The following is a 23,001-nucleotide window of genomic DNA, read 5'->3' on the forward strand; positions in this document are numbered from 1 at the left end:
GAATGTTATATTAACTTGTAAATATGCTAACTATTCGTGTCAAATTTAATTGTAGAACAACATTAAATTTATATAAATTTTTTGAAAATAAAATAAAAATTAAAATATGAGTAATGTTAGGGGGCCAACAATTTTTGTGATTGATAGCCATCAAATAGCTATCAATGATGATTTAATGGTGTAGATTGGTGTGAGATTTCATCTAATGGCTCACCTTTCTCTGCTGGTTACATGCTGGCCAAAAATCAATAAAATTACTAGCCCCCTAGACTTTTCCTTAAAATATAATCTAAACATAAAGACCAAAATAATACTTTACCCTATAAAAAAATTGGTTCCGGCAAAACATTTACCAAAACATTATATATATAATTCATTCTTAGGTTTTACAATTCATGCATCAAACTATATAAAAAAGTTGCTTCCTCAAATATAAACAAAATGAAACATAAAATTGTGATCTATGATCATTAAAACGTGTACCACATAATAATAATATATATAAAGTAGAAAACCCTAACTTATTTAATTTGTTTCAATTTTTCACGCCTTCTATAAATCCCTTTAATGATCCTTTTGGTTGCAGACCAAAGCCCTTTGCATCTGATCTCTTCATAATCCTCAGACGCTTGCATGATTCAATAAACATCCTGCATGAATAATATATAGTGAAAATCTAACATATTATTAATTGACAAAAATAAAACATAACAAATAATTATAGTAAAATATTTCTTATGACGTTAATTAATAATTATAGTAAAATATTTCTTAACAATAATAATTGCTTTTTCCTTTTTCAAGGAAGAGACAATAAAAGTGATGCTATATTTTCAGTCTCATTTTGATGTTACGAACATTATAATGAAGAATTCACGCATGTCGGCCATGTAAGTGTGGTTCATGAGAATCTTTTGTTTATGTTTGATATTAACATGATAATAATGATATATAAAGTAGAACTTTGGAATTGATTAGATCTATGGACAACTTAATCAACACGTCTATTCAAATAATTTCGTACTGGCAGACATCAAAATGATTTTGCCAAACTTATTCTTCAATTCAATTTCATGGAAGGTGAATACTACGGTATCTATTACTTTGTACCTAAGTTACTAAAAAAAAATAAATAAATAATATTTAATAAATTTTATATGATTTATTTTTTATTTTAAAAGAGAAGTTAGACAATTTAAGCACCATAATAATTAAATGCACCATAGAGCTCACTTTCATAGAATTAGATAAAAATCGCAACTCCTAATTTTTTTTTTTGGTGAAAATAAGAGTTAAATAAAAGTATATTAAGAAATTTAGTTATATATATCACTTATATGTAAGTAATCATTCTAAATAATAATATGTGATAACTAGCTATCCAAGTATCTCTATTCTCTCATATATCATGTAATGTAAAATATATTTAAGAATAAGTATAAGAAAATATTTTTTGGCCCTTATTTTTAGAAAGTTTAAAGTTTAGATTATAATTTAATATTTAAAATTTAGAATATTTAAAAAATAATCACCATTAATATTATAACTTTTAATTTAGGCATGAAACTAGGGTTAATGGTAAAGTGGACAGTATGCTTCACCGAAAAATTCCCTATATATATAATTTACCAATTATATCCAGTCTTACATGACACGCTAGTGACTTTTTGTCTCTCAGAAAAAAAAAAAAATCAATAGATGCTCCCACTAAATTATGAATCAACACCTACCAAAAGAAAATATGTATGCACATAAATTCCTAAAGCGGTTTTATTTTGTTGGTTGAAAAAGATATATATATATATATATTACTGGAATTATCATAGCAGATGATGGGTGACAATGCAATTACCATAACTAATGGATCATCAGTAGTGCCTAAACTCTTTTTCAGAGTGTCCTTTTTTCCTAAAATTTCAAATTGAGTGATTTAACAGATTATAAAAGATTTGATGGTTTATCATAAAATTATCTATCGCAAAAAATTAAGTGAATAAAATAGCTAAATAAATAGTTATAAATATCATTATAAACTAAGAAGTAATATATATGTTTTTTAATTGGCTGGCTGTTGTGTGTAACTGTGTATCCTATTAAAAAGTAATAAATCGAAAATATTATTTGTACATTAAAATTAGTTACTAAAATCAGTTATTAATGTATTTATATATAAATATATGTATAATTTAATTTATTTTTAATGTATATTTATATTCTAACATGCATTTTATATTAGTGACTGATCTTAGTAGCTGATTTTATTATACACGTAACATAACTTTATATATAGCCATCTGCCAACTCTTATTTATAATTATGTTTAATGGAAGTGTTTTTGTGGATGTGTCTAATAAAAATATCTTTTTTATAGTTGTATTCAATAGAAGTGTCTTTACAGATATATTTTTAGATGTATCTCTTTATATATGTGTTTAAAATATAATAACTAATCATTATTGACAATAAATTAGCAGATAATATATTGGTACCCTATACTTTTCCTAATATTATTCATAATTTTATGCAGCAGAGTGGACAAAGTTGAAAATAAGAAGAAATTAGTAGAAAGACTTACTCCCAAGGAACATCTCCGACGAGCATCCAGTCACCATCTTTGTCCTCGTAAATCGGAACTTGTTCACAATTCTCCGCATCTGTCATACCGTTATATTTTTCACCAAACATTAACATCTTGTATGTGTTGCTCGTAACTAAATAAAAACTTGCGTGCAGTTGTTTTCGTATGAAGTTTCCAGTTAAAATTTTAATTAAACTTATTAAATCATTTAAGATTCTCAAATATCAATTTACACAAAAATAACTGTATATGAATTTTCAGCTCGTAAAAGAGTACTGACCGATTCCATAGGAAGCAAAGAGGTTGTCCAAGGCAAAGGCTAGGTGGGAGTAATCCTTGTGCATGGCAAGATCAATTTTACGCAAGAATGGAGCACCGTCCATGCTAACCTTCACGTACATTTTCGACGACGTCTTCTTCTTCCGGTAAGAGCACACCGGTGGCCACCCCACCACCGCGTTCTTATTATTCCTCTCCGTCGAGGATCCATTTTCCCCACCATCAATCTCCGAAAACACCCTCTTCTTCGATGCTGATGAATCCCCACCGGGAAGACCCAATCTTAGCTCTGTGATTTCAAGTCCAAGACCTTCTTTGGCCATATCTTTTTTGAGGCTTTTTGGTGAACTGAGAGTATATATATGAAAGAAAGAGGGTATTAATTAATTAGGTTGTTTTTTATGACAGGTGAAGTGGTCGGTCACATGAGGAACAAATGAGTGTAGGGTAGGGACATAGTTTGTTCCCTCTTAAAGTCGCCGCACACCAACTTTGATACATTGGACAACATCCTACCGTTATTTCTTCTCTTCTCATTTCCTCACATTTGATCTTGGCCGTTTCATTTGCTGACTCAGGGGCACACCATGTGATTCCCTTCATTCAAGCTAAGCTGCTCTCATTTTTTCGAACAATACTTTCATTAATTATATGATGAAAACTTAGATGGAGTTGACTTTACGTGAAGTTGATAATTGAGAGCCGTTAGATGATTTTTCATCTAATGACTCTCGACTATCAACTTCACATAAAGTCGACTGTACTTGAGTTTCCATCTAATTATATATGTGCACCGCCATCTTTAGTTCTATCAAATGCATGCCCTTGTATTAGGTTATGCTTTAATCAAATTCATTCAACTACATACAATATAATTGATGGAAATTCAAAATAATCTCGCGGCCTATATACCTATACCTTTTATAATAAATATCATTTTGATATTAGCATTTTTTAATAATTATACACGAATATTTAGTAAAGAATGTTTAGTGTGCAAATTTTTAGTAATTTTATTTAAATATTGTTTCAGACTATGATACGCGGACACTGAGTATACGACACAACACACAAATTTAAAATTTTTATAAGATACAAAAACACAACATATATATATATAAGTATTTTTAGATAAATTATAATGATATTTTGATATTTTATTGATATTAAAATATAAATTAATTTTTTAATATTTTTTTAATTATATAAAATATTTAAAATATTTTTTTCTAATAATTAATAATATATATTATTTAATTTCTAAATTTATTTCAAGAATATATGATAAAAATAAAGTTGGATACGCTGACACATGATAGTATTTAGGTTAGTTTAAGTATGTTTAGAAAAGAATTTTTTTTCGTTAAGACACAATTAGACACAAAAAATACACGTATTAAATAAATATCGATAAATATCATATTTAAAATGTGTCTGACACAAACACAAAAAAATCAGAAAAATATCCACGCTTCATAGTTTTGAGAATATATATGATTAGATTGTGTTTCACCTAATTATTATTGTTAATTAGTTAGCATATGTATATATATAACAATGGCATGGCATATATTAATGTAAGCGAATGTGATGGGATAGAGATACATATAGGGAGCAAAATAATGAAATGGTGTAAGAAGGTAGGACCCAAAGGCAACAAACAAATTTCTATGTGGAATGTGAAAGATCACAGCAAATGATGAGTCAAAGTCGACGATCCCTAGGTCTATGAGGGAACACATTGGGACTCATCAAAGTTACAAACGCGTACGCCAGGTATAGAATTTGCCCAAACATATCATCCAAACCAACAACGTTACACATTCCCACTCCTTCACATACATATAGTACCTACCTACCTAGCTAGCAAAACCTTCAATTTTCATCAATATTACGACTTATTAGGGTTTTTGCTTTAGTTTGTTGCCAACACGCTATGAAATTGAATGGTTGTATGTAACAAAAACGTAACTAGATAGCTAGCTACTTTAACTTCCACCAAACCTAGTAGCTAACTAAAGTTTATCAAAGTTTGGAAAAATTTTCAAATCTACGGTCGTACCGGTGTTTGAGTGATTTTTAACAATTTATTTTAATTATAAAAAATATATATAATATTTATAATTAAAATTAACGGTTAAAAATTACTAATATATTAATATGACGGTATACTTAAAAATCTTTTCAAAATTTGAAGTATTAATACATTATTATTGTTATTACCAAAGAAATAAATTAAAGTTTCATTTATATTATATTTGTTTTAAGGGATGCTCTTATAAAGACGTGTAAAATGTTTTTTTGTAAAGATATTTACATGTCGTATTATTATTGGACGTATTAATAAACCGGTTATTTTTGAATTTCTTAACAAATTAGAATAGAACTGTTTTTTTTATAATAATAACAATAAACTCAAATTTTTTTAAGGATTTAATTGTATTTTTAAATTTTTAGAGATTTAAATGTTGACAAAACAAAAGTCAGGAATATATTTATTTTTTTATCAAAAAATTTAAAGATATTCGATTTATATTGTATAATTCGATCGGATCAAATCGGATTTAATAATTATAATATAGACAATTAAGTTTATTATTGTTGCTATAACAAATCAATTTTATTCTGATTTATTAAAAAATAAATTATCAATTGATTTAAAAAAAATGTCTAATAATAACATAACATATGTGAACATTTTTAAAAAAAATATTTTTAATGTTTTTATTAAAGTGGTTTCTTGTTTTGAACATTTGATACCACATGGTAGGTCAAGACATATAGTGGGTAGTGCGCCTTTTATTTTATTTGATTTTTTTATCAATATTATGCATTACTACTTATTATTCTCTTCCATCATATAACTCCTGTTATTCACATCGTGGGTTGATTTGTGCACCATGCAAATTTGATACGAATAATAACATGTGTTTATAATCTATTTTTAAAGTAATTTTTTTTCTGACAAAAGACCTTTTTGCAAAAAAAAGAAAAAATGCTTAAACATGCTCATAGTACTCTTGTAAACCTTGTGTTCAATAAAATAAAGTTTGGTAAGGTTGATGATAAAGCTAATTTAATTAAGCACCTTCACATAATTGTATTGTCAACTTTAATATCTTTTGTCACCGGCAATTTTTTCCATGCTTACTTTTATAATTAACGTCGCATTCTTATTACTACAAAAAAGGTAGCCATCAATCAGGTTTGTCTCGGACCAAAAGTGAAATTTTGTGTAAACGCATGCGAATTTGATGAAGATTTGTCTAAGCAAAAGCAGCGAGGTAGCAAGGAATGAATAATTAAAGTTTATTAACATTTAATGAGGACCATTGCTTAATTACCCTTATTATTATAGCACTGTACCTTCTTTAGAATAAAATAAATAAATATACTATATATAGGAACACTTCAATTTGGCATCATTCATTAATTAATTTGTTTGTGTACATAAAAACATAACCACTTAAACTAATTTTTCAAGTTGAATTAGAGCCACTTAATTTCAATTACAAATTGTCACACTTCATAACTCTAATAAGTAGTAAGATATATACCACTAAATCATGAGTCCCCGCTAGGAAGACAATGACTTATTTGTACATACAATGGGTTATATGAGTTACAAAATGAACATCCTATATACTATCTAGAATAACCATCCACCAAGAATCAAATTCTTGACCTTTCGAATCTAGAGCTCTAATACTAGGGATGTAAGTTATCGAACTGGACCAAAAATTACCGCAAAACCGAATCGAAAATTACAACAATTGATTTGAAAACCGAAAAAATCGATTTTTTTCTGACAAAACCGATCGGTTCGGTTCGGTTTTCGATTGGCTCGATAGAAACCGAACCGAACCGAATATATGCATGCATTCCAATGTTCTAACCATTTTAACCTTTAACCTAACAACAAAAATCCCCAACCCCTAACCATTTCAATGTTTTACTCTTATTATTTCAACTTATTGACTATTTTAAACCTTTAATTATTGTGATTCATATTCTTCCCATTAGAAATTAAAAATTGAAAAACCGACCGAACCAAACCACTGTTGGTTCGGTTCGGTTGTTGTAAAAACAACAAACCGAACGGTTATGTATCAGTAGGAACTGAACATATCGATTCGGTTAATTTTTAGTCCAAAACCGAACCAAACCGAACCGATAATACCCCTATTTAATACCATGTTATGATACTACTCATCTCAAACGCTTCAGCTGATGGAAGAAAGTAACACTAATAGTTATATCTCTAATACTTCCTAAACCTCCATTGTACATATTGTACAAATATTCTATTGGTTCCTCATCCTTTCTCACTAAATCACATGTTTAACTGATGACTAAGTCACTGATTATTTCATTTAATTTATGATTGGAAATCACAAGGCAAGATCCATTGCCCCCAGATACAATAATGTGCTTCAATTCTAAGACGACCTTCCAGATTTCAAAGTCTTAATTAAGTATATATATAGCAAGATATTAATTAATTACTAATTAATTTATTTATCATATCTACTTTTCATCATTGTCTTCTTAGTACGAAGAAAATCATTAAATGCTTGTCTTCTCTATCACTCTTCTCAAAGAACATATAGTATCTATATATCTTGTACCTAATTGAAACTTAATAATAAGATGTAGAATTAGATAGACAACCATGCAACTGCTCAAAACTAACACATGTATAAATGTATTTGAAATCTTTTATATGTATATTGTTAAATTATAGAATGATATTATTAAAGGAAATGTCCCTTTCCAACGGAGCATATGTCTCTGGAGAAGGGGGCATGAGATTCAAACCATAGCCCCACACGTGGTGCAACCACATCATTCTTCTAAAGTCATTCGAACATAGAAAATTAACTAATGATTTTTCCCTAACTATATATGTTCTCATCAAAAGATGCCATACTCTACTATTTGATTTTTTTTTTTTCTAAAGCGATTACTCTTATCAAAATTTTATAATACACTGTATTTAATACTTACTGTAACTTAGGTTTAGGAATGTTTTCTAAATACCAAATTTGATTTCTAATTCAAATGTGAGCTACATGCGAGAGAGAATGCACTTCGACATCAAGCGTACAAATTAAAACAATCTTAGACTTTCCCCTTAATCCACATGGAACAACCACCAACCTATGATTGATCTTTCTTAATGAATCAGGAAACGTTGGTGCCGTTGTTTTATAATAGGGTAAAGTATTAAATTAGCCCACTTAATGTAATTTTAATTTAGTTTTTAAAGTTTAAAATGTCTTATTTAAATTTAAAAAGGTTTTATTTAGTTTTAATATAGTTTTATTGTGAAGTCAAAATTAAATAATTAACGAAATGTCTTACATGATAGCAGTATAAGAATAAAGTCGATAATTTGAAAAATAAGTACAAGCTTCAATGGCACAAAATTAACTATGGACGCATTTAGGGGCGGAGCTAGAAGAAATATTAGAGGGGGCAAAAAATATTTACACACTAAAAAAAGACTAAAATAAAATTTTAAGGGAGGACTAAACTGAAATTTACATATAATTTATATGTAAAAAATTAAAATTAGGGGGGGATTGCCCCCCTTTCTATGTATGTAGCTTCGCCCCTGGACGCATTAATACATTTTATTTATCAATTTTTTATAATTTAAATGGAATATTTTTCATAGAACTAAAGAGAATGATAAATAAATGTATTGATGTATCCACAGTTGATTTTATGCCTTTAGAGCTTGTATTTATTCTCCAGATTATTGATCTTATTTTTGTACTACTATCATGTAGGACATTTCGTTAATTATTATTTATCTTTGACCTCACGATTGAAGCTAAATGAAACTTTTTTGGATTCAAATAGGACACTTTAAACCTTAAAGACTAAAACAGGATTACGTCCAAACATAATGATCAATTTAGTAATTTACCTTTTATAATATAGGCTAGTTGTTTCGATCATTGTAAGATATGAGAAATATTAAGTGGATAAATTATTTTTTATAAGTCTTTTTTTATTTCAATTGATTTTTATTGGTCTAATAAATTATGGGAGTCACTCAAATAAAGACACTCAAAACGTCTTTAAATAAAAAATATTTTTTAATAATTAAAATTTAATATATATAATTAATTAAATTATATTATTTTTATCAAAATTATATCAGATAAATTAATTAATTTGACTAAAAAATTAATAAATTATATCTTGAATTGATCTAAACTAATATTTTTTTATAAAAAATAACTATAATATTCTTATTATAAAAAACTAACTAAAATATTATTATTATTATTATTATTATTATTATTATTATTATTATAATATAAATTTTAAAAATTCTAAATTTTAATCCTTCTCTTTTCTTTATACAATCATAGAATTAGGATTTATGATTTTCAAAATTTAAAAAAATATATATAATATGAGTATTTTAGTTATTTTCTATAATAGAGTTATTGTAATAATTTTTTATAAAAAAAGTTAATTTAAATCAGTTCAAGGTTTGATTTAGGGATAAGTATTGTTTTGGTCCCTCACGTTGAGGGTCGGAATCGAACCCGTCCCTGGTGTATATTTTGATTTAAAATCATTCTTAAAGTCGTATTTAAATTTAAAATCGTCCTTTTAATTTTTTTTGGACCAAAATACCCTCACCACTACCAACACAATTACCTCCTTCACCACCAGCACCACCAACACCAGCACCACCACCACAACCACCACCAACACCAACACCAACACCAACACCAACCACAACCACAACCACAACCACAACCACCACCAACCACCACCACCACCACCAAGACCACTACCAAGAAAGCAGGAAACAACACCAAACAAAAACAGAAACAACACCAAACAGAAACAAAAAATAAGAAAGCAGAAGCAAGGTGGAGGCGGAGGCGGAGGTGGCGAGGCGTGAGGCGGCAGAAGATATGTCTGTGTCTTGTATCTTGTACCTATGAGGTATCCCTTTCTTAGTTGGGTTAGCACTAAGAGTGAAGAGTTAGGTATTAGCATAGCCGATGTCAAGTTAGGTTAGAACTTGAGTGTGAAAGAATTGTGTCAATCATGTGGAATTAGTGTATGTAATACTTATAACTATAGTGAAAATTCCTCCATTGTTGTGGAGGAGACTGGACGTAGGTTGCATAGCACATGGCAACCGAACCAAGATACATGCTGTGTTAGCTTCTCTCTTCTCTGCTATGTCCTATTTTCCGATATTCATGAGACAAAAATAAATTGTCTCATAAATTTTTCACTGCAGAGTTCAAACAAAATCAGAATTAAAAGTTTGATTTAAAGGGTCATTTCAGTAACAAAAAGAAAGGCATAAATTCAACCCCCCTTCTCTAAGCCTACTACAATCTTCAATTGGTATCAGGAGCTAAGGTATCAAGAATCAAGTTTAACCGCTTGGAGCAAAGATCCAATGGCGAATAACTTGGGGACAACCACAGTTGTATACACCCTCACTGAAGATCAGTCAAACAACCGGCCACCTTTTTTCAACAGGAAGAACTATGCCTACTGGAAAGAGAGGATGAGGATCTTCATCTAATTCATTGACTACAACATATGGAAGATTGTTGTGAGCGGTCTCAAGATTCCAACAAAAATAAGTGCTGATGGAGTGGTGACTCCAAAAGAAGAAGCTGAATGAAATGAAGACGATAAGAAGAAGATAGAGCTGAATGCTAAAGCCATCAACCTTCTTCACTGTGCTATCAGCTTTGAAGAGTACCGAAAGGTGTCTAGATGCAAGACAGCCAAAGAAATCTGGAAAAAACTCTAGGTTACACACGAAGGCACTAAACAAGTCAAAGAAACAAGGATTGATATGCTACGAAAAGAGTACGAGATATTTAACATGAAGGATGGAGAAAGCATTGATGAAGTATTTAAGAGATTCTCAATCATAATCAACAACCTTGATGCTATGGGTACAAACTACACAGAACAAACCCTAGTAAGAAAACTCCTTAGAAGCCTCACAAAAGAATGGGAAACCACTGCCATTGTCCTAACCGAGAGCAACAACCTAAGCCCTATAACTTATGATGAGATGAGATGAAAACTCCTTGCCTATGAAACCATACTCACAAACCCGGACTCAAAGAAAAAGGAAATTGACCTCAAGTAAAAAATAGAACCCAAAGAAAGTGAGTCTAGTGATGGTATTTCAGATAATGAACTTATATTTTGTTAGGAGATTTAGAAGGATGATGAAGAACAAGGGCAAATACAAGGGTTCAAGCTCAAAGGAACACAAGATGAACTTGAGCAAAGTGAAGTTTCATCATTGCAAGGAGGCTGGACATTTCAAGCTAAACTATCCAAAACTCAAGAAGGAGGACAAGGCAAAGAAAGAAAGGAAAAGAGTGCTCATGACAGCTTGGGAGGATCTTGAGAACGACTCTAATGAAGAAGAAGAGTCCGAAGGTGAAGATAAAGACTGTTTCATGGCTGAAAACAATAATCTTGATGAGGTAAATTACTATGACTTGTCTATAGATGATTTACATGCCATTATTGATGATCTTACTCTAAACACCTCAAAACTGTTAGATAAGTACAATAAGTGCAGATCTGAAAAAGATGTGTTAAAAGGTGAAAATGATTTCTTAAAAGAAAAAGTGAAGGAAACTGAGTGTGCTTTGGACATTATTGAAGAAAATAGATTTCTAAAATTTGAACTTAAAAAATTAAAAGAAAAGCACATTGTGGATCCTTCTCAAGAGTTAATTGCTGAAAATGAAAGATTAAATGATATGATTAAAAGGCTGAATGGTGACTTAACAAAATTTGCTCAAAGTTATAGTAACTTGGACAAATTACTTGCAAGCCAAAGACCATTGTTTGAAAAATCTGGTTTAGGTTATATAACCAAAGAAAGTGTAGTTTTTAATGATTTCTCTATGAAATTTGTAGCTTATTCATCAAATACTAAATCCACATTCAACAAATTTAGTATTGGACATGTTCCCTTATTTGAGGTGAAATTCGATGAAATTTACACAAATGAAACTGAGCCTTCACAAAGAACCGAACCTACTTCAATTAGGCCAAGTTTGGGGTTCAATTCGAAAAATGAGGTAGGTTTCAAAAACATTCCTTTTTACAACAAAATCTCATATTCGAAAAGTCCAAATGTTTCAAAAAATTCTGGTTGGAACACTTTTGCAAAGAGAAATAATTTTAACAAAAATCATTCTATCTAAAGAAAAGTACCTCTTCCAAAAACCAGAAAATTTAAGCCCTTTAATCATTTTCAGCATGGTAATTCATATCATTTTTAGAAATATGCACCTAAAAAATTATTGTTTTAATTGCAAGAAATTTGGTCATTCACATTCACAATACTTCATTGAAAAGAGAATTGTGGGAAACCAAATTTATAATATTGTTTGTGATTTCAATACACTTGGGCAACCAAGATGGATTAACTTCAAAGGATCCAAATTAATTTGGATACCTAAGGTTACTTGAAGCTTTTGATGCAGATTTGTCTAGCATCCAAGAACAAAAAGGATATGTGGTACTTGGATAGTGGATGCTCAAGACACATGACTGGAAGGTCAACCTACTTCATCAAACTAAACAAGTATGATGGAGGCTTTGTGACCTTTGGAGATGATGGTAAAGGTAAAATTACTGCTGTTGAAAAAGTAGGTAATGAACACTCTACTTTCATTGATGATGTATTTTTGGTATGTGGGCTGAAGCACAATCTTTTGAGTATAAGTCAGCTATGTGATTTAGGATATTTAGTGACTTTCAAAAGACTTCGAGTGTTGTGTTGTAAGTGAAAAGACTAATGAAGTACTTTTTGTTGCCAAGCGTTTTAATAATGTGTATGGACTTACTTTTGATGAACTAAAGGATCAAAATGTAGCTTGTTTTCATTCTAAAGAATCTGAAAAGTGGCTATGGCACGAGATTGGGTCATGCAAGTATGTTTCAAATAAACAAACTTGTAAAAAAAGGGTTAGTAAGAGGTCTTCCTTTGATAAGGTTTGACAAAGAAATCACTTGTGATGCTTGCCAAATGGGAAAACAAACAAAAAGTTCATCACAAAAGGAAGACATCTCTACTAAAAGACCACTTGAATTACTACATATTGATTTGTTTGGTCCAACAAGAACTCAAAGCCTAGGTGATAAACACTATTGCTTAGTAATTGTGGATGACTATTCTAGGTTTGGTTGGATCTTATTTCTTGCACATAAAAATGAAGCTTTTTCGGCCTTTGAAATCGTTTGCAAGAAAATTCAAAATGAAAAAGATTTAAATATTTCTTCCATAAGAAGTGATCATGGAACCGAATTTGAAAACAATTTATTTGAATCCTTTTGTGAGGAATTTGGAATATCTCACAACTTCTCTTGTCCAAGAACACCACAACAAAATGGTATTGTGGAAAGAAGAAATAGAAGTATTCAAGAAATGACAAGAGCTATGCTTTGTGAGAGCAATGTTCCAAAATTCCTTTGGACTGAAGCGGTTAACACAGCTTGCCACATTTTGAATAGAACTATCATAAGGAAATTTTTGAAGAAAACCCATATGAACTTTGGAAAGGTTACCCACCAAACTTGGATTACTGGCACATCTTTGGATACAAATATTTTGTTCTTAATAACAAAGATAATTTAGAAAAATTTGATCCAAAGGTGTATGAGTGCTTGTTTGTAGGATATTCCACAACTAGTAAAGCATATAGAGTTTATCATCAAGATGCTAGGATTATTGAGGAGTCCATACATGTTACATTTTGTGATACTAATTTGGTTCAAAGTATTTTGAAAGATTGTGGTGTAGGGAATCAAGCTCAAAAGGAAAATGAAACTACTCAAAATCATGAAAATAAAAATTCTGGACAAGTTGAACTAAAAACTGCAGTTGCTAAAAATTTAAGAGACAATTCCATTTTGTCTCATGAATCTAAAGGAGATCCTAAAACCAGCAGTACCCAGAATCCATTGGTGACTGAATTTGCCTCCAAGTCCACTAGACCTTGTGAATGGAGATTCATGAAGAATTATCCTGAAGAATTCGTCATTGGAGACATCTCCCATGGGGTTAGAACTCGGTCTTCAACTAGAAAGGACAATGAAGGAACAAACATTGCCCTTCTCTCTCAAATGGAGTCTCAAAATGTCAAATAAGCCCTTAATGACCCATCTTAGGTAAAGGCAATGGAAGATGAGCTTCTTGAATTTGAGAATAACCAAGTGTGGACATTGGTTCCAAGGCCAAATGGAAAGAAAGTAACCGGCACCAAGTGAATTTTTCGGAACAAGTTAGGAGAGGATGGTAGCATTGCAAGAAACAAAGCAAGGCTAGTGGCACAAGGATATGACCAAGAAGAAGGAATAGACTTTGATGAATCTTCTGCCCCTTTTTGTCCGAATGGAAGCCATAAGACTTCTCTTAGCTTATGCTACGTTTTGTGGTTTTAAATTATATCAAATGGATGTGAAATGTGCATTTTAGAATGGTGTGATAGATAGAGAAGTGTATGTGGAGCAGGCACCTGATTTTGAAAATAAAGAGCTTTCTAACCATGTTTTCAAATGATCAAAAGCTCTCTATGGTTTAAGACAAGCTCCTAGAGTTTGGTATGAGAGACTTAGCTCTTTTCTTTTAAAAAATAGTTTTCAATGAGGCACCATAGACACAACTCTATTTATCAAAAATTCTAATGATTCTTTTATTCTAGTCGAAATTTATGTTGATGACATAATTTTTGGATTAGCCAATGAATTTCTTTGCACTGAATTTGGAAAACTCATGGCAAGTGAATTTGACATGAGTATGATGGGTGAACTTAATTTCTTCCTTGGGCTACAAATTAAACAAACTGAAAATGGTATTTTCATTCATCAAGAGAAGTATCCCAAGGAACTAGTTAAGAAATTTGGTATAGAAAATGCTAAACCCATGGGAACTCTTATGCACCCTAATTCAAAATTAGATAAGAGAGAAATTGAGAAAGATGTAGATGAGACTAGGTATAGAGGAATGATTGGCTCTCTTATGCACTTAACTTCTTCTAGACCTGATATTATACAAAGTGTTGGAATGTGTTCAAGATTCCAATCTAAACCAAAAGAGTCTCATCTTTCTGCAGTAAAGAGGATCATTAGATATGTTCATGGCACATCTAATTTTGGTTTATGGTATCCTAAGATTGATGATTTTTCTGCAGTTGGTTATTGTGATGCAGATTTTGCCGGAGATAGAGTTGATAGAAGGAGCACATCATGCTTATGTTGCTTCCTTGGAAAGTCCTTGAATATTTGGTCAAGAAAGAAGCAGCCAACAGTGGCTTTATCCACTGCAGATGTTAAGTATATAACTGCTTCTTCTTGTTGTTCTCAGCTTTTATGGTTAAAAACATAGCTTGACGATTACAAATTAAGTGCTAAAAATATTTCCTTGTTGTGTGATTATATGAGTGCCATTAATATTTCTAAAAATCCAATTTTGCACTCTAAGACTAAACATATTGAAGTGAGATTTCACTCAATAAGAGAACATGTTCAAAAAGGGAATATTAGCATTCAATTTGTTAAATCAAAAGAGCAATTAGCTGATATTTTCACTAAACTACTAGTTGAGGACAGATTTTGCATGCCTAGAGTTATTTTCAGATTTCTTTAGGTATGTATGTGTCTTGTATCTTGTACCTGTGAGGTATCCCTTTCTTAGTTGGATTAGTACTAAGAGTGAAGAGTTGGGTATTAGCATAGCCAATGTCAAGTTAGGTTAGAACTTGAGTGTGAAAAGATTGTGTCAATCCTGTGGAATTGGTGTATGTAATACTTATAACTATAGTGAAAATTCTTCCATTGTTGTGGAGGAGACTGGACGTAGGTTGCATAGCACATGGCAACCAAACCAGGATACATGCTGGTGTTAGCTTCTCTCTTCTCTGCTATGTTCTGTTTTCTGATATTCATGAGACAAAAATAAATTTTCTCATAAATTTTTCGCTGTTGAGTTCAAACAGAATCAAAATTGAAAGTTTGCTTTAAAGGGTCATTTCAGTAACAAAAAGAAAGGCATAGATTCAACCCCCCCTTCTCTAAGCCTACTACAACCTTCAATTGGTATAAGGAGCTAAGGTCTCAAGAATCAAGCTTAACCGCTTGGAGCAAAGATCCAATGGCGAACAATTTGGGCACAACCACAGTTGCATATACCCTCACTAAAGGCCAGTCAAACAACTGGCCACCTTTCTTCAACGGGAAGAACTATGCCTACTGGAAAGAGAGGATGAGGATCTTCATCCAATCCATTGACTATAACATATGGAAGATTGTTGTGAGCGATCCCAAGATCCCAACAAAAATAAGTGCTGATGTATGGTGATAAAAAGAAGAAGATGATGAATGAAAGATAACATGTGCTGAATGCTAGCATCTCTTCTTCACTGTGCTATCAGCTTTGAAGAGTACCGAGGGGTGTCTAGAATCAAGACAGCCAAAAAAATCTGGGGAAAACTCCAGGTTACACACGAAGGCACTAAACAAGTCAAAGAAACGAGGATTGATATGCTGTGAAAAGAGTACGAGATGTTTAACATGAAGGATGGAGAAAGCATTGATGAAGTGTTTGAGAGATTCTCAATCATAATCAACAACCTTGATGCTATGGGTACAAACTAAACAGAACAAACCCTAGTAAGAAAACTCCTTAGAAGCCTCACAAAAGAATGGGAAATCATTGCCACTGTCCACCGAGGAAGCTGTATGTGTGCTATGTTTTGCCTTCCCCCCACCAAATTCTGGCGGTATCAGATGTACCAAGTCACTATCATACGTTAGATCTGGATACCATGTGTGAGAGTACTCCGTTTTCCAACATGGGAGAGGAGGATTATTACAACCTAGATGGTGGGGTAGAGTTTCAGGTTGGCTACAGATTCAAATACTGAGATAGATGCAGTGATGCAGGTTGTGAAGAACTACAGTATTCAACGGAGTGCAAAGTACCGAGTGACCAAATTAGACCGATTAAAGTACCATGTGCAATGACGTCAAGCTGCAAATAGCTGTCCATGGAGTCTCCGTGTTGTCCTTCGACAGAACCTTGGATACTGGTGAGTTCAAGTTTAATTGAAGCGTACTTACTCATTTATGGTTGCCATATATTAAGTACTTTTGAACCATGACGCCTAAACATGGCTGTTTTATTTTGTCAGGGATGTCCGGAGGGTTGGTGGAGTGCACACTTGTTTAGCACCAATGATGCCCCAAGACTATCGACAGCTGGATAGCAGTTTCATCTACAAGGTCATCTGGCCGTTGATATAGTCCAACTTCTCCATCAGCATTCCTGTCCTGCAAGGTGCGGTCCGACAGAGCTATCACTTCAAACCCTCCTACAGAAAAGTGTGGATGGCGAAGCAGAAGGCAACTGCTCATATCTCCGGGAATTGGGAGGAGTCATACAACAAGGTGCCGAAACTACTTCAGGCGCTGCAGAGTTGTTTTCCAAAAACTATTTGTGAGCTATGAGCAGTACTGTACTAAGATGGGCACCTTCTAGTACGTGACTGTGGCATGTTCGATAAAGTATTTTAGCTTTTCCATCCTGTGTTGAGGCTTTCAAGCATTGCAAGCCGTTTGTTTTCATCGATGGCACACATTTGTATGGCATCCCCAACAGAGTCTCCATGGGCGCGTAGACCTAGGTGGTATGTCACGTCCTGCAGAGTGATAGTGACCTCACCCCACGGAAGATGAAACATGTGGGTCTCCGGATGTCATCGCTCCACGATGCCGTAATAAGGGCATTGTCGAATGTGAAATCCCTGAGAGGCACCATGTCGTCGAATCCAGCCTCCCTCAGAAATGGGACAATAGCATCGGATAGAGGAAGGATATGACTCACTCGTTGGGACAGTAGAAGGCGAGGCCTCTGAAAAAAAATATATGTTGACAATTATCAATAAGTAATTTTAAAACTTTTATAGGTTCTTTTAAGTTTAACGGTCCTTATAATATCACTAAATTTTTAAATAGGTTTTTATATTTTTTTTTATTAATTTCCTGCACTGTTTTAAGTTTTGTAATTAGATATTTTCAGTATAAAAACATTAAAGTTAAATAAATAATTTTTTATAAATTATAGATTTTATAATTAAGAAAATAATTAGATATTTAGTTACATATTTTTTAGAAAAATATCATTCTGTTAATTTTAATATATTTGGCATAAAAAAATTAATTATAAAACTAAAAAGAGTATAATAACTAAATAAAAATATAAAAAATATAATTATAAATTTGACGAAACTAAAAGAAATAAAATAGAATTTTAAACTAATAATTATATAGTACCAACTTAACACAAGTGAAGTAAAAGAGAATTTCAAATTTCTACGAGTGACCTATTCCTAGCTATACAAACAATATTCTAGTTCTTGACGACTACCCTAAGTCCCTAACCATAACTACATACACACATATATCTATATGGGATTGCATAAAATTCAACAAAATAGAACTAACCGCAAAGTCGGCTGCCCCGACGTAATACTAAGTTTCGTTCAGCCTGTTAATGTCTCTGTTGTCACCAGCTACGCGCGCCATCGTCGTATTTATCGATTATATATTCAGGAAGGGGTAAGGAGAAAGTGGTTGAAAAGTTTAAATTGGTGTTTGGTCAAACGCGGTCAACGAGTTGTATATATAGTCGTCGCCCTCTCTTATCTCGTTTACACTGTAAACGAGATAAATTTTCACGTATGTATCTCATTTACAGTGTCAACAAGATATACACGTGTTACGTCCACGTGTCTTATCTCGTTTACACTGTAAACAAGATACGTATAAAATTATCTCGTTTACAATATAAACAAAATAAGAAAGTGACGGATTTCGATAATAAATTTTTAAGCTATTTATTTTAATAATTATTATATTTATTTTATTTATTAAAATAAAAAATCCCCATTTGTAGTCCAACAATTCACCTAAAAAACGTGTATAAAATTTTGTCTCAATGTTAGGTTGTCTGGTACAATTTATGCTCTTTTTTATTACGAAAGTGACACGCTGACGTGCATGTGTATGTGTTTCGAAATTTTTGAAACATTACCTTTTATCTAGAAGACCGAAGTAATGGTAAGAAAGAATGATTCGGGAAATTCTTATCAATTAGGATTTAGTAACTTCTTTTACATTTCAAGCTAGCACACCATTTCGGACAATAATTCTTTATATAATCATTATATTGGTTGAATTTAATTTCTTCCACTTCTTTATAATTTTTGTCCAGCACTAAACTATGTTTATTTCTTCCGCAATCTTGCCAATGTAACTCGTTTCACACACACACAAGATCATACCCATGCTTTGCCCGTTTATTATTATTAAGATAAATTATTAAAAAATTTATTAAAAGATAAATTAAAAAATACCAACGACAAATGATCATATAAGGTCGTCTTAGCTAGGTCCACACAAGGACTTCAATTGCCTATTAAGGTCCAGTTACTATTATTAGGCTTTAATAATTATGCTAAATCATTATCAATGCCAAGAAACAAAAGAAATTCGTCATTATAATTAACAAAGAAATCAATATCTATGATTGACGATAATATAAAAAGTCGATGCAAATATGACTTCTGCAACTATAGACTGCCTGATTATTCATATGTTTTGATTATAAATAGAATAAGTATGACAAGTTCAAAGAAAAAATGGTAGAAAAAGTAAATGAGCCAAGTACCAATTAAGTAGCTAGTACTGTCAAAATTAGTTAATAGTAAGAAAAATGAATCCCAACAATGGAATTGGAGATGTTCGAACGACAAAGCATTCATGAGTCCTTGACATCACATGTTGACAAGTAATGCATTCTTATCATCTTATGGTTGAAGTCAACTGTTCCAGTGAGTGAGTATGTCACAAAGTTTGTACGATTTTGTGAGGAATGGGCCCCGAATTGGGCCTGGGGTAGGTCGATGATTGTGGCCCACCATTTCTTCCTTGAATACAAGATATGCAATATGTGTTCCTAATTTTTTATTTAATGGATTTGCTGTTGGCAAATAATTTGCTGCATATATAAAAAATAGAATTTAAACTTTTAATATTTATTTACGTAAATTAAAAAATTATTTATATCTTAATTCAAAATAAAGTCAGATCTAAAAAAATTAAAGTTCATTCAAAAAAGTGATATTACCTATTTTGACCAGACTTCATACAGATCGGATACGACGAAAACTAACCCTTAAAATATCTCCTATTAATTTAGAAGTGATATCTCAATAACTTCATAGAAAAAAAAACATTCATCTACTAGTAAAACTGCTCTAAAAGCTGTTATATATTCAGGTATATTTTAGATCCAATTTATTAAAAACTTGTTTAAACTCTTACTAACTTAAACATGATCTCTTGCTGCTGTCTGAGAAGGTGTTTATATATAATGATTTATTTATTAATTTTTGGTGTGCGTAGAGTAATGACCAAATATTTATAGAACAAATTGTGCAACTTTCATTATAGGTTTTTATTTTTGTTATGCTAGTAATTGTGGGCTGAGTTCTATATTATAGTCCAATATTCACATCAATCGCTAATAACTTAACTGGACTGTGAACAAAAAAAATAAACTAGACTACTAAAAGAAATTGGGCTTTTGAATATTGCATGAGACCCATTGTATAAGAAATATTTAGATAGCAATATAGAATAAACAATTTGATATTGTTCCCATTAAATTCATCATGCAGAATACTAAAAAGGAAAATTCCACATGCAGGTATAGCAAAGAAAACATCGTTGAGAATGTGAGATGAGTAGTTAGGATATGTTTGTTTTCGTATTCAAAGTAAGGCATAACTTTCGTCGGGCATGACTAGAAATCACGTGGGCTTTATCTAGGTTTGAATCCTGCTCTTCACGCTCTTCAATTTTTATTTTTTTTACTTTATTAATTATTACAAAATACAAAAAAATGAAATCACATATAAAACAAACATGAGAAGTGGACGTGTAGGAATGGTTATCTGACATGACTAGAAATTATGTGGGCTCTATCCGCGCAAGTTTAAATCCTGTGTATGCATGGTTTTCAGCTTTCATTTTTTATTGTACAAGCTAAATAAATTTTATTATTGAAAAATAAATATGAAAGGTGGACGTGCCGGAGTGGTTATCGGGCATGACTAGAAATCATGTGGTCTCTGCCCGCGCAGGTTCGAATCCTGTCGTTCACGATTCTTTTCAATAAAATTATTATTCAAATCACCTCCTATAATGTACAAACACATAGCCAATTATCATTAACAAACTACAACACGTTCTCTTCATATTCTTCTTGTTCACGACAACATCACAAGTTCAACATAATTATTGAGTTGTAATTTGTAAACCACCAAACTAAAGGGAAAAAAGAAAAAAAAACTTTAGAAATTTAGATAGACAAATTGAATGACATAGCGTGGCGTTATTGATCATTACCCTTAATTTGTTAAAATTATAAAGTTATATTTTAGGATGAATGTAGTAAATATGTTAAGCTCTGCTAATTAAGCAACCAACTAATATATTAAGATTAATTAGCAGAACCCAGCTTCAAATAAGAAACATTCTTCCCAAGTCCCTATAATTAATATGAAGTATTGGATTGGATGTATGCCTAACTAGGAATAGTACAAGGTCTAAAAACCGTATATAGGAATTGCAACGTGACTCAAAGTCACGAGAGACTCAATTCATATCTGTCACTGGGACGACCAAGTCGGTTACGTAATTCACACTTCTTCTTGGCTTTCATTACCGACCTAAAGCGCAGCATAGCTTTACTCTTTTAACTCCTAAACATATGCTCTTAATTTCCTCTTTTTCTTTTTTAATATTAATTTTAGTTTCCCACCGTATCTCCAACTCAGTAGGTTAAGAACTAATCTGCTGTGCTACTAAACTCCATTTAATGGTTTGCTTTTCATGAAAATAATAATCCCATTATAGTAGTTATGGTAGGGACCTAGGAACTCTAATATAAGGTTAAGAATATAAATATTTAGAGTTCCTAGAACCTTATATTAATATTAAGGTTAAGAAAAGTATTAGAAGATTGATATTTTGAGTGTAAAAAATTAGAGAAATAACTAATGATGCAAATATAAAATAAAAAGGTATCAACTTTATGTAAAAATGATTTTACCTAAATTTTTACTTTAAATTATATGTCATTTATAGGTGTCTCGATCGCATGTCAAAATTTCTTGAAAAAATATATGTTAAAATCGCTCAATAAACTATATAATTTTCATTTTAAAAAAGTGAGAACATATTCCGCAAATTTTAAGGGTTCAACATTTAAAAAAAAAATTAAAAGGTACACTTTCGTTACTAAAAGGTGAAAATAGTTAAATTAATTAGGGTCTACATGTTGGTCACTGATCATTATTGATGAGTTTATATAGACTTTTATAATGAAAATTAAATAATTAAGTGAAGACTTTGTGGGGGAGTTGGCAACTGTGAACATTTGAAGTTTATCCATTAATTTGGAAGAAGCTCTTTTGACGAAGCGAGGGAAAAAAATGTTTCTAGATTGGATAATTATTGTACCTTATTATCCTGTTGATAGTGATATCCCTTATTAAATTATTATTTAATTAGTTAGTGTATATTTAGTGTTATCTTAGTTTATATTATTTATTATGGTATAAAAACTTGTATATACTTGAAGTTGATTGAATGTTTATTTATATCCCTGTATCGTACGTTCGTTGTAACATATTGATTGTTTAAATCTTATGGTGGTGCCGTGCCCTTTGGCCTGTAGTATATATAATGATATTAACACTTGTTTTTTTAATTGTGAAACATATGAACAGTATAAATTAAAGTATGTTATTTATAAAATATAATTCATTAAAAAAAATAAGTTTCTGTGCATCCAAAATATATATTGATTGTCACGATTAAACATATTTTGGTATAAAATTATTCCTTACGTCTCTTAGCAGAACTCATTATTATTATTATTATAAATTAGTATATATTGACTATTCCAAGCAATTATTATGGCAAAATGTTTCTAGAAGAATTATCATGGTAATGACTCATATAAACGGACACATACAATAATGCAG

The 23,001-nt window shown here is 31.3% G+C and overlaps 1 protein-coding gene and 1 non-coding gene across 2 annotated transcripts; one reads left to right on the forward strand and one right to left on the reverse strand.

Moving 5' to 3' along the window:
- Positions 1-323: 323 nt before the first annotated feature.
- On the reverse strand, positions 324-3,301 carry LOC112772804 (auxin-induced protein 22C-like). Its single transcript, XM_025817813.2, has 3 exons — positions 2,859-3,301; positions 2,576-2,654; positions 324-650 (listed from the first exon to the last, which is right to left on the reverse strand). Exons 1-3 carry the CDS (start codon positions 3,178-3,180, stop codon positions 536-538), a joined length of 516 nt encoding a protein of 171 aa, XP_025673598.1. The 5' UTR covers positions 3,181-3,301; the 3' UTR covers positions 324-535.
- Positions 3,302-21,032: 17,731 nt separating this feature from the next.
- On the forward strand, positions 21,033-21,114 carry TRNAS-AGA (transfer RNA serine (anticodon AGA)). Its single transcript has one exon. It is a non-coding gene; the product is annotated as a tRNA-Ser (tRNA).
- The last annotated feature ends 1,887 nt before the right edge of the window (positions 21,115-23,001 follow it).

The sequence above is a fragment of the Arachis hypogaea genome, chromosome 18 (assembly GCF_003086295.3).
Source record: "Arachis hypogaea cultivar Tifrunner chromosome 18, arahy.Tifrunner.gnm2.J5K5, whole genome shotgun sequence".
NCBI lineage: Eukaryota > Viridiplantae > Streptophyta > Magnoliopsida > Fabales > Fabaceae > Arachis > Arachis hypogaea.